The sequence below is a fragment of the Tripterygium wilfordii genome, chromosome 5 (genome assembly GCF_013401445.1).
Source record: "Tripterygium wilfordii isolate XIE 37 chromosome 5, ASM1340144v1, whole genome shotgun sequence".
Taxonomy (NCBI): domain Eukaryota; kingdom Viridiplantae; phylum Streptophyta; class Magnoliopsida; order Celastrales; family Celastraceae; genus Tripterygium; species Tripterygium wilfordii.
Genome location: NC_052236.1, coordinates 3008339 through 3021729, shown reverse-complemented (window position 1 = coordinate 3021729; position 13391 = coordinate 3008339). Strand labels below are relative to the sequence as shown.

The 13391-nt window shown below is 39.6% G+C and overlaps 2 protein-coding genes, 1 non-coding gene and 1 pseudogene across 3 annotated transcripts; 2 read left to right on the top strand and 2 right to left on the bottom strand.

The window, feature by feature from the left end:
• Nucleotides 1-683: 683 nt before the first annotated feature.
• On the top strand, nucleotides 684-783 carry LOC119999174 (annotated as a pseudogene).
• Nucleotides 784-6978: 6195 nt separating this feature from the next.
• LOC119998542 lies at nucleotides 6979-7635 on the bottom strand. Its single transcript, XM_038845893.1, has one exon. It carries the CDS (start codon nucleotides 7633-7635, stop codon nucleotides 6979-6981), a length of 657 nt encoding a protein of 218 aa, XP_038701821.1.
• Nucleotides 7636-8713: 1078 nt separating this feature from the next.
• On the top strand, nucleotides 8714-8822 carry LOC119999182. The gene has a single exon (XR_005468357.1). It is a non-coding gene; the product is annotated as a small nucleolar RNA R71 (small nucleolar RNA).
• A 3347-nt stretch (nucleotides 8823-12169) lies between these two features.
• Nucleotides 12170-13144, bottom strand: LOC119998541. Its single transcript, XM_038845892.1, has 3 exons — nucleotides 13102-13144; nucleotides 12795-13016; nucleotides 12170-12681 (listed from the first exon to the last, which is right to left on the bottom strand). Exons 1-3 carry the CDS (start codon nucleotides 13142-13144, stop codon nucleotides 12170-12172), a joined length of 777 nt encoding a protein of 258 aa, XP_038701820.1.
• Nucleotides 13145-13391: the final 247 nt, after the last annotated feature.

Sequence of the window (13391 nt, the reverse complement as noted above, 5' to 3'; positions counted from 1 at the left end):
TCTCCCCTATTTGAGCTTGCATGAAAATGTTAAGAGTGTCCTCAAGGGACCTCTTAGGTGGTGGAATATATGGTTGTTGGGCTGGTTGTGCAACACTGGGAGGAGGCAATTGTTGTTGGAGTGGATTGGGGAGTGATTGAGATTGATTATTCTCATCATTCCTCCACCCAAAATTTGGATGATTCCTCCAAGGGTAATTCTCATTGTGAGAATTGTTGCTTTGGTTATTGGTAGGGTAGGGCTTCCTAAAGTTTTAAGAATTGTTCCCACTATAACCTTGCCCAAATAGGACTTCCTTACAAGCCAGTAAAGCATTACACTCATCCGTCCTATGATCCTTACTTTCACATAAAGTACAAGCAACATGTTCATCAACACCAACCACATTTATAGGGGCTTTTTGTGACTCGAAAGATTCCAATTTCTTGGACAACAAAGCAAGTTTAGCATGCACATCATCATTTTCATTCAACACAAACTTACCACTAGAGCTTGGCACAACATCATGTCGAGTTAGTGGAGGAGCTTCCCAAGATCGGGATTCCTCCGCCAACCCATCAAAGAAAGGAAATGCTTCATTGGCATCCCTATTCAAAAAGTCACCTTGAGTCATAGTGGAAACCAATTTCTTCAAAGATGGAGTCAAAGATTTGTGGAAGAAATTCACAATTTGAAAATTTTGAAATCCATGGTGAGGGCACATAAACAACAAATCCTTAAACCTCTCCCAAGCTTGGAAGAAGGTTTCATGCTCTTTGCAATGAAAATTCATGATTTGTGTTTGATAAGAAATGGTATGGTGGGAAGGAAAATATTTGCTGAGAAATTCTTCTTGCATTGCCGCCCAAGTCGCAATGGATTGGGGGCGCAAGTTCTCAAACCATTGTTTAGCATGATCCTTCATAGAGAATGGAAAAAGTTTGAGTCTCAAAATTTCTTGTGAGCATGTGGCATCACCAAAAGTAGTACACACCGATTCAAAGTCACGCACATGTGAATATGGTTGTTCCGATTCCATTCCATAGAATTTGGGAATCATTTGGAACATGGATGGTTTAAGGCTCACATTTTGTTGGTTCGGTGGCATGATGATGCAAGAGGGTTGGGTTTGCCTTGCGGGATGCGTAAGCTCCCTCAAAGTATGATGCTCTTGGGCTTGGGCATGAATGTATTCCATAGGAGGAGGTGCATGAATGTTTTGTCCATGGGGAGCATATTGTGGCACTTGTGGCATTTGAGGCATATTGTAATACATGGGATGCACATAATTATATGGGAGAGGCATATGATATGCGGGAGGCATATTGGGAGGTTGATAGACATTTTGTGGGGTAAATTGCATAGCATTGTCTTGTTGAAATGGTTGAGGTGCATTTTGCCAAACATGCTCAACTTGAACATTTGGCAAATTTTGGGCATTTCAATCAACGAACAACCAAGAACAATATCAAGCAAGAACAAGAGCAAAGATAGGAAAAGAGCAACAATCAATCTTAGGAACATTAACACACCAAGATGTAGCAAGTAGTGATAGAAAGAAAAATTGCGCAAAGCTCTCTCAAACAACGTATCACTACCAAGCAGCCAATAAGGTGGCATCCATCGCCCACAGGAATCTAAGTCAGCCCCATCCGCCAAGTTCTCCTCACAATTTTTTCTCTCTCTTTTCAGCAACTACTCTAAAAAGCAAGTAAAAGGGAGGAACGAAGTTACCCTTGAAGTGTGACCGTGGTCCTTCCTTATTTGATGGCGTTTAATAGCATAAAGCTAGCATCTACAAGCCACCCAGCTCCGTCTTTGACACTCGCTTCCCCGGCAACAGCGCCAAAAACTTGACCGACACCAAAGTGTGTGTGTGTACTTACCCCAAGTGTAGGGTATCGTCAAGTAATAAACCGGTAAGTCTGGTATCGATCCACGAGGAAGCAATGCAAATTTGAATTGAATGATATGCAAATGACTAGCTAACACTAATAAACGCAATGAATATCAAATAAAAGCGAGTAAATGAAATGGGCCGAATGACTCGGTAGCATGAGCGATTTTGTAATCAAAGTAAGCACGAATTGGATTTAAAACAATTAATTAAAAACCTAGTCTCCAATCCATCCAGGTGGCTACTCGGTTCTCATACTCAAGGTATCATTGCAAACATACACAACCATACACAATGCATTGTGTGATACTATCAATCATGCATATGCAAAGAGAATTGGGATATAAGACTTCAATTCATACATGTATGCCATCGGGTCTCTTAATCTACGATGAACCAAAGGGATAAGCACCTAATATTATGGATTAATGTTCCCCCTTGGGGCTCGGCTTGGCTAACACCCTAGTTTCACACTCAAAGATCAATTAACCATAATTCTCCCATGCACATTCCTAAATTAACCCAAAACCCCATCATCAATACACATAATTAATAGCTATGCAATGGAAAACTCAATTAATTAAGGAAATCATGTAATGGATTTAACAATTCTCAATCAAACACATTAGATGCAATCCCTAGACTAGACAATCCAAGAATACAATCAAATATGTCATTCTTATGTATCCAATTACACAACTATCACGAAATTAAAACAGAAAAATCGAAGCTACGATTCTTTGACCATACCTTGAGTAATCGAAACCTTGCACCCACCATTCGGGACTAGAAACTAGAAAAGGAACTAAGCCACTCATTATAATGAGAATAAACATCAATTTTATAGATGAAAACCAATGTTTACAATCAAGATCACAAAAACTAAGTTAAACCCTAGAGAGAGAGAGAGAAAAACTATGGAGGCTAGATGTTGTGTAATCAATGAATGAGAAAGAAAATTGTAGATCCGCGGTAGGTGTCCGGACGGCTTCTGAAGGTGTCCGGACACCTGGGCTTTATCAAGTCTTCGTTATAGGCTCTGTCTCATTTTTCAAAGGAAGTGTCCAGACACCTAATGCGGGTGTCCGAACAGTAAGTGTCCGGACACCTTGGGAGGTGTCCCGACATCTCACAGGAAAAAGTGCTCAAACTTGCCCGAACAAGGTCCGATTCCTACAAAACCAAGGGGAAACATTTGTAAGTGTAAAACTAAGCTAAAATGCAATCAAATACATTAGCTAAGTGCTAGAACATCCTAAGTAAAGGACATTGGAACCTCAAAATAGAGGTCCAATCACTGGGTCAATCATCAATTTAGGGATGATTTCTGCATTGTGGAAAGAGGATTTGGTAGATTGTCTGGTGGGAGAGGTCTGTTGTTGTGGTGGTGCTGAAGGTGCAGCGACATTTCTGCACCATTTAGACATACAAGAAAATGCACGAACACGTTATGGGCATACAAGAAAATGCAGGGTTTGCTGCACAAAATAGGAGCAGGGCGCCATCAATAGTACATATTTAGTTATGCAGACAAACATCTAATCTCCGATTAGTCATAAAATTTGAAGCACACGAAACCATGATTCCTTCAAAATAAAAAGGCACAACAAGTGCTTACGGTAAGGAAGCATGAAAGTAGGACACTGGTTCGTGATAAAGAGAATACAACTAGTTCAGAGAGAGAGGAGTGGACACATACCTGAATGTAGAATGACCTTCGAAAAAAAACAGAGAGAGAAACTCGTGGCAATGTAATGGCTTCTTATGGTATGAAGAGTGACCTGACTATGAGAGACTAAGTGTTATGTGTGTGCACTAATGTTTAAATTGACACAATTTAAACCCTCTCGAAAGCCCTATTGTGATTATTTAGCTCGAGCTAAATTGTCACTATTGCCCCATGTCTCAAAAGTGACTCGAGCTAAATGTTGCAGTTGACTCAGCACCACGAGTAATGCTCAATACCTTACAAATCCATAGGCTCGCCATAGGACCATAACAAAGAAGAACCTGCAACACCCCAAACTTAACATGTCAGAGTCCCTAAAATAATAAAATAAAATAAAATCAAAATTAAACAAAATTGAAAAATTGAAAACAGAAGAAAGAATTTGGGTTGCCTCCCAAAAGCACCGGATTTATAGTCCACAGCAGGACTCTGATCATGAGACTAGGCGGCATCAGTTGGCTCACTCAAGTGGAGTGAGGTCTTTTCTACATTAAACTTTCCAGGGGTTTCAAGATACGGCTTCAAATGATGGCCGTTTACTTTGAAGATTGTCCCGTCTTTTTATATTCTAATTTTAATAGCTCCATGGGGTAATATCTGCACAACAAGAAAAGGGCCATACCATCACGACTTGAGTTTACCTGGAAAAAGATGTAGTCATGAATTGAACAGCAACACCTTTTGTCCAGGTAGAAATTCTTTGTTAAGGATGATCTTATCATGAAAGTGCTTAGTTCTCTCCTTAAAAATATTTGCATTCTCGTATGCATCATTGCGAATTTCCTCCAATTCATTGAGCTGCAGTTGCTTCTTCTCTCCAGTAGCTTGGTAGTCAAAATTGAGTTTCCTGATGACCCAGAAAGCTCTATGTTCCAGCTCAACCGATAAATGACATGCTTTCCCATACACTAACCGAAAAGGGGACATCCCGATTGGTCTTTTGTATGCAGTCCGATAAGCCCACAAAGCGTCATGAAGCTTCATAGACCAATCCTTAAGTGAACCATTCACTGTTTTTTCCAAAATCCTTTTGATTTCCCTATTAGAAACTTCAACTTGTCCACTTATTTGGGGATGATATGGTGTCGCCACTTTGTGCAAGATGTTATATTTGGATAATAGAGACTTGAAGGCCTTGTTGACAAAGTGTCATCCGCCATCACTAATAATTACACGAGGAGTACCGAATCTTGGAAAAATGGTGCCCTGTAAAAACCTTAATACAACCCTATGATCATTAGTTGGGGTGGCCACCGCTTCTACCCATTTTGAGACGTATTCAACAACAACTAATATGTACTGATTTCCACACGATGAAGGGAAAGGTCCCATAAAATCCATACCCCATACATCAAACAATTCAACTACTAAAATACCATGTTGAGGCATTTCATTGCGACGTGATAAATTGCTAGCTCGTTGACAATTATCACAAGTGGTACACCATCGATGAGCATCCTTAAATAAGGAAGGCCAGTAAAACCCACTCTGTAGTATTTTGCCTGCTGTCCTCCTTGGTCCAAAGTGACCTCCGCACGTATGATGTGAGAAAACTCCAGCATGCTACTTTGTTCAGTGGCTGGTACACACCTTCGAATTATTTGGTCGGTACAATACTTATACAAGTATGGTTCATCCCAAAAGTAGAATTTCACATCAGCCAAATTTTTTTTTTCTTTGCTAAGTGCTCAAATTGGATGGTAACCTTCCACTGGCTAGGTAGTTGGCAATATCGGCTTACCATGGTGTTTCATGTGTAAGGACAAACAATTGCTCATCAGGAAAATTTTCATTCAACGGTCAACTATCCTTTTCTTCATTGTGAGTGAGGCGTGATAAGTGATCTGCCACTACATTCTCAGCACCTTTCTTGTCTCTCAACTCTAAATCAAATTCTTGCAACAACAACACCCATCTAAAAAGTCTTGGCTTGGCATCTTTCTTGGTCATAAGGTATCTTAATGTTGCATGATCTGTGTACATGATAACCTTAGACTCAATTAAATAGGACCGAAACTTCTCTAATACGAAGACCACAACAAGCATTTCTTTTTTAGTAGTGAAATAGTTTTGTGGGGCATCATTTAAAGTTCTGGATGCATAATAGATCACTTGCGGCAGCTTGTCTTTCCTTTGGCCTAGCACATCACCTACTGCAAAATCACTAGCATCACACATTAGTTCAAACGGCAAGCTCCAATCTGGAACTGTGATAATAGGGGCTGAAATAAGTAGCTGTTTAAGAGTGTGAAAAGCATGCAAGCAAGACTGATCAAAGTCAAACTTTGTGTCTTTTGCCAACAAATTGGACAATGGTATACTGAGTTTGGAGAAGTCCATGATAAATCGTCGATAAAATCTTGCGTGGCCAAGAAAAGAACGGACATCTTTAACAGAGGTTGGCCGTGGTAAACCACCGATCGCGTCAATTTTTGCCTTGTCGACTTTGATGCCTTTTCTGGAAATCAAGTGTCCTAACACAATAGCATGCCTAACCATGAAATTACACTTTTCCCAATTCAAAACAAGGTTAGTATCTCTGCAACTTGCTGACACCAAAGTTAGATTTTGTAAGCAATCATCCAAGGAAGAACCAAATACAGAAAAATCATCCATAAATACTGAGCATACATTGTTGGAATGTGGCTGGCGCGTTACGCAATCCAAATGGCATCCGTCGGAATACAAATGTGCCAAATGGGCAGGTGAATGTTGTCTTCTTCTAATCTTTCGGTGCGATGGCAATTTGATTATAACCTGAATAACCATCCAAAAAATAATAATGTGAGTGACCAGCTAATCATTCTAACATTTCATCAATGAAAGGAAGGGGAAAATGATCTTTTCGAGTGAAAGAATTCAACTTCCTATAATCGATACACACTCTCCAGCCAATTGCCTTTCGAGTAGGCACCAGTTCCTTATTTTTGTTTTCGACCACCGTGATCCTAGGTTTTTTTGGAACCACTTGCGTTGGACTTACCCATGGACTGTTTGAGATAGGATAAATTACCCCAACATCAAGAAGCTTCAAAACTTCGGCTCGCACAACTTCCTTCATGATCGGATTCAATCTTTGTTGTGCATCAATTGTTGGTTTGGCATTTTCCTCCAGATAAATTCTATGCATGCACATGGAGGGACTTATACCTCGTATGTATGCTATAGTCCACCCGATTGCCTTTTTGTGCTCTCTAATGACCCTCAATAATTTTTATTCTTTAGTAGCACTCAAATCAGAAGCAATGATTATGGGCAAAGTCTCTGTATCTCCAGGGAATGCATATTTCAAATGAGTTGGCAGTGGTTTACGTTCTAGCTTAGGGGCTTGCTGAATAGATGGTACTACTCGTGGGATAGGTGGTCCTAAAGATTAAGCAGTTCGTCTCCATTTGAGTGGCGGAGCATAATTTAGCACAACCACCACGTTTGACACTTCATCAGCTGTAGCTCGAGTCAAATCAGGATGCTCAATACTGGTTTTTAATTCATCATTCCTAGCTTTAGTGATGAATTTGCTATACATAAGCTGCTCGATTATGTCCAATCGATTGCATTCCTCTATGTCCATTGGTCTCTTCATGGCTTCAAATATTTGAAATTCCGCTGATTCTCCTTCAATATTCATTGTCAATAGCCCCTTTTTTACATCAATTATCGTTCCAGTAGTGGCCAAGAATGGTCTTCCCATAATTATGGGAATATCTCGATCTTCTTCCATATTCAAGATAATAAAGTCTGCTGACAACAAGAATCGATCCACTTTTATTAAAATATCTTCAATAATCCCAAGTGGGAATTTGATGGAGTGATCTGCAAGTTGTAAGCTTATTGATGTTGGTTGCATCTTTCCGACACCAAGTTGTTGAAAAACAGATAATGGCATTAAGTTAATACTAGCACCTAAATCAATCAAAACTTTTTCAAATCGTAAATTGGTAATAACACAAGGAATTGTAAAACTCCTTGGATCTTTCAACTTTGGAGGCAATTTGTTGAGGAGAACAGCACTACACTCTTCAGATAGCATCACTTTCTCATGTTCGATAAACTTCCTTTTATTAGTGCAATGTCTTTGAGGAATTTAGCATAAGATGGTACTTGTTTGATTGCATCCAACAATGGAATGTTTATGTGAACTTTTTTGAACAACTCCATGATATCCAGCATGTGTCTATCCTTCTTTTGTTTCTGAAACTGTTGAGGGAAAGGCAAAGGAGGTACGTAAACTCTCTCCTTTAATAGTGCATCCAGTACTATAGTAGGAGAACTTCTTTCAACCAGCTTTGGTTCTTCCAGTTGCCTATCTCTTTCTTCGACATATGGTGATTTTGCTGCTGTATCCTCAGTTGTTGTAGCCTCCATATTATCACCAGGATCCTCATCTCTTCGATCATATGGCTTTCCACTGCGTAAGGTTTTAATTGCCTTTGCTTGTTCTCTCCCTCTTGGATTTTCTTCAGGTTGACTAGGGAATTCACCCTGCATCTTCTCACTCACCACATTAGCTAACTGTCCTATCTACATTTCAAGTGTTTGAATTGAAGCCTGTGTAACTTGCATGAATTGGGCAAGTACATCTTCAATTAGCGATTGTTTGGGCTTAGGTGTTTGTTGAGGTTGTGGAATTTTTGAGAATTGTCCTTACTGATTTTTCCATGAGAAATTCAGATGATCTCTCCAGCCTGGATTGTAGGTGTTAGAGTAGGGATTGTATCCTGCTCTATTATGTGAATATATTCCAAATGCGGCTTCTTCTTGTCTTGTAGGATTGTGTGGACACACTTCAATATTATGCATAGTGCTAGAACACATAGCACATACCTCCTTCTTTCCAATCAGTAGCTTCAGCTCATGTCTCAATTTTACCACTTTTGCTTTAAGAACTGAGTTAGAATTAATCTCGTAAACACCTCGCTGTTTAGGGGCTGCTACTTTCTCTTGAATTTATGTCCCATTGTTGTGAATTCAAGCACATGGTCTCAAATATTTCAGTGGCTTCAGCTGAAGTCTTCATAGACAAACTACCTCCAATCGTAGCATCTACGGTTTGGGGAGTTTGAGGTATTAATCATTTGTAGAAAAATTGGACCTTCTCATATTCATTAAAACCATGATGAGGGCAGCGAATAAACAAGTCATTGTATCGATCCCAACATTCATAGAATGGTTCCCCTTCATTTTGAGCAAAGTTATGAATCTCCCTCTTCAAAGCATTGGTTTTCTGAACTGGAAAAAACTTAAGAAGAAACTTTTTAACCAGCTCATCCCATGTATTGATTGATTGAGGAGGAAGGGAATTAAGCCATGCTTTTGCTTTGTCTTTCAACGAAAATGGGAAGAGATGGAGTCTCACTTGTTCATCTGAAATCCCTTGTAGTGAAAAATGGAACATAAATCAAAGAATTCCTTCACATGAAGATATGGATCATTATTGCCATCTCCCCTGAACATATTTAACATCTGGATATGTTGTATCTTTAACTCAAATTGTCTAGTTGCTGGAGCAAGAACAATACATGATGGAGCATTGTATACTATCGGTGCCGTGTAGTCACGAAGAAGTCTTCTTTCGGGTTGTCCTTGGTCAGCCATGTCTTCCTTAATGTCCTCTTTATTAAACTTATCTCGTTCTTCTCTTTGCTTCCTTCTGATATCTCGAAGTTTAAGCTCAATCTCAGGTTCAAATTCAATACTCTCGTTTCCCCTTGATCGAATACTAGTGATCCACAAAAGAAAAACTGTTCGTTGGTTGATTTAGCACGAGCTACAGAATTTTGACTCGAGCTAATACGCACTGATTCAGCAACCTGCAAATAAAAATTGAAAAAAAAATTAAAACTAAGCAATGCACAAATAATTAATCTAATTGAATAAACACAATCCCTGACAATAGCGCCAAAAACTTGATAGCAATTTTCGATTGCTTAAAATAGCAAGCAAAAATCCCAAATTAAATTACTTGCAAGCGCACAAGTCCGGAGTCGAATAGGTTACGCAAGTACGAGGTCGTACCACAAGGTTTGACTATTCAACGCAATTAATCATTGTACTTATTAAAAAAAATTGAACTAATTTAGAATGATGATTGTTTGTGATTTCAGGAAAGCAATGAATTTAAACACGAAAATAAGAAAATCGAAACTTGTCAAGCTTGGTCGTAAACAATTTGATAAAAGCACTAGGACGATGAATCCATCTTAATAATCCTCTCCAGTTGTTTTTCACCTTACTCTTAATCCACTCAATTGATGTTGTTAGCGAATTCACTAAGACATGAATTACCTATGGTATCTAGGCTAATTCGTTTATCTTAACATGCAATTTGGTTATGGTATCTAACTCAAATATGAACATGCAAGATATCCTTAAGTTTAAGAATCCGTTAATATGCCATGTAAACCCTAGAAGTATGGTATCTACCCTAAGTGTCTCCAATTTCTAATCACTAGAAGTTGGTCCCAAATCCCGTATGGTATCCACGTGAACTTGCAGCAGATTACTTATTTGAAAACCTAGTTGGTGATCAATCATCTAATCATTCAGACAATATAACATGGTGATTAAAAATCCAACATCAAAAGAGTAATTAAGAATAAAAGCAATAACAACTAGAGTATCATATTAAAACTTCCTCATGTCCTAGCAAAAGTATTTAGTTACACATCACTATAGATGAAAGCTCAAGGAAAAACATGAAAATTCCAAGATTTCACTAACGTAGAATTGACAGCTGTCTTCTTAGAGTTCGTCCCAATCTCTGCGTGTCTGCTGTCTCTATGAAGGCCTCCTTAAATATGCTTCTCCAAACCCTTAATTTCCTTCCCACGTTACTGACACCCCTAAGGAAACTTTTCAGTCAACCTCAGTTTCCTTAATAACAAACAATTGAGGGAAGGTCTGAATCATACGTTAAAATGGACTGCTAAATAGTTGTCTTTATTACTAATTCTGACCATGTTTCAGTAATTGGGAAAATCCCTGAAAATATGCAATTTCAAGCTTGACATCCTGGCTTTCCAAAGCTATCTCCCGTGCCTCTAACAAAAATTTGAGGAACCTTCTAGACCCACTTCTTCACAGGCAGCGTAGTTTTGGCGATTTCGCACTTCGGCTCAACTTTCTTTCAAAATCTGGGTTAATTGGCTCCATGAAATTTTTTGAAAATATTCTTCGACAAACTTCAAGGTCTTCACTTTATTTTCCAATTGACAGTTCTTCAAGATACTCAAAATTGATTGTTTTCCACCAAAAACCATCCAATTGCTCCAAAAAGCTGAAAATGCAAAAAACAAAGTATTAAGTCCTTTTGAAAGCCAATTCTCATGCAAAAACGTGTTTAGGAAATATTAAAATTGAAAGAATATATGTGTTTATCATACTCCAAACCTATCAGTTTCCAATACATTTCTTATTCCGCAACTCACTTTGAATCTGTTATCCATTGGTCAGTTATGTGAACTTGGTCTTTGTTGATGTCTAAAACTGGTTTATCCTATCAGACAAATCAGCCAAGTCAGAATGAGCTAGAGAAATTGATTTCTTCTTTGTTGGTATGTGATCTCTTCCTTCCTTCCTGCACAAGAAGCGAACATAAGCTTCGGTAGGGCCCTGAGGGTGTACTCGGGGGGACCTCTCCGACGCTCAAGTCAGTACAATACTAAACTTGGGAGGATGGCTCGTTGCTTCGAGCGTTGCCTCTTGCTTAGTAAGTATTTTAAAGTGCACGCGTTAGAGAGCTTACCTGAGTACAGAGGTTCCCATTTTATATGAGTTTGAAGTGTTTGAGTTGTGGTAGGAGTCAGACTCTCTCTCATTGGTTTTTCAGAGGGTTTCTTGGATGGTAAATTCCATCTGTATACCTCTCCCAATGGGAGTTGGACTCTGTTAAGGGTTGGTGTCCTATTGGGACTCTTCTTTGTATGACCTGGTATATACCTACTTCGGTCATGTAGGGACATTACCAAGACAACACTTCAGCGTGATGGAAGCGGGGTCAAATTCATTGACTTCAGTATATAATTTTTGGAGGAACCGAAGTGGGTACTTCGACTATGGCCGAAGTGTACCCTTCAACTCTCCCTTCATCCGGGCTCAGCTGGCACTTTAGTTGTCACAAGCCCTTTTCTGAAAGATAATCTTCAGGCCTTGTTTAGATCCGTGAAATCAACACACATACGCCACTTCCCATTCGCCTTCTTCACCATAACCACGTTGGCCAACCAATCTGGGTACTGAACCTCTCGAATGAAGCCAACTTCAAGTAACTTCCCCACTTCTTCCTTGATAGCGATTTGTCTATCTGGGGAGAAGTTACGTTTCTTCTGCTTGACCGGTTTAGTCCCTGGTATGATGCTCAAATTGTGGGATATAACTTCCCTACTAATCCCTGGCATCTCATGCGCACTCCACGCGATGTTTTTAATGTTAGAGAGGAGGAGCTTGGTTACCTCCTCAGCTAACTCTTTATTTAGCTGAGACCCAAGGAATAGTTTCTTTTTAGTTCCTTCTTCCACAGTTATGGGAAGAAACGCTTCAGCTGGTGTGGGCTTCAATATCTTCTCTTATTCCCGAACATCTAGGCTTCCAACTGAGATGGAGGTCTTCTTCTTATCCTTCAAATCAGTATAGTACATCATTTGAGCTAGCTTCTGGTCCCCATTCACTTCTCCTACCCCATTAGAAGTTGGGAACTTCATTTTGAGATGGTAAGTAGAGACCACTGCCCGAACCTTGTGCAATAATGGTCTGTCGATGATGGTGTTATAAGGGGATTGTATATCTACCACCAGAAGATCGATCATATGCATAATCGTTCTTGGGTAGTTTCCCAGAGTAACTGGTAAGGATATGACTCCCTTGGGTATTATGGATTCCCCGACCAATCCATGTGGAGGAACCGAGAAACTCTTCAATTTATCTTCTGAGATCTTTATCTCTTTGAAGGCACGATAGAATAAGATATCTGCCACACTACCATTGTCCACCAGAACCTTTTTTACCGTGAAGTTGGCGATGACTACCTCTACTACTAGGGCATCATAATGTGGGTCTTGGATACCTTCATCATCTTTTTCTGAGAAAGTAATTTTTTCTTCATCCCTTCTCGGCTTCTTTCTTTTCTTACTTTTTTCATTAATTCGAGCGTAAGCCCTTCTTGCCGAGGAGTTTATCCTCCTGCGGCTAAACCTCCCACAATTATTCCAATTGTTCCAGCAGTCTCCCTTTGGTAACGAGGAGACCTATCCTTTCTTCTCTGTCTCATTCGGTCGTCATCCCTATCGTCACCACCGATTCTTCTCTTATTTTCTTCTTTATCTGAAGTGAACTGCTTCAGGCAGCCTCTTCTAATGAGACCTTCAATCTCATCCTTGGGATGCCTATATTCTTCTCGGCCAGGACCCTCATTTTCTTAGGCCACTTTAATATATCCCTACTGCCTACTTTAAGAAGGATATCATGCAATGAATTATTAAGAGGAGTGTAGGAACTATACCGTGGGATTGGACCCTGGTCAGTCTTCCTAATGGATTGATCATCTGTCCTCTTATCACTTCTACCTTCTACTCTTCTTTGCTTCTTGCTTGGAGGGGTAAGTCTTTCTCAGTCTTTCCTAAGGCGCTTGAGTCTTTTCTGGTAAAGGTTGAGGAAGAAGAGAACTGTGAAATTTTCATCATGTCCTTCGAATGCATGAACTTATCTCCCCCAACGTAGAGTTCTCCCATGCTCTTTGGGTGTTTCTTTATCAATGAACGTACATATGCTTCATCCTTTACCGTCCTTACC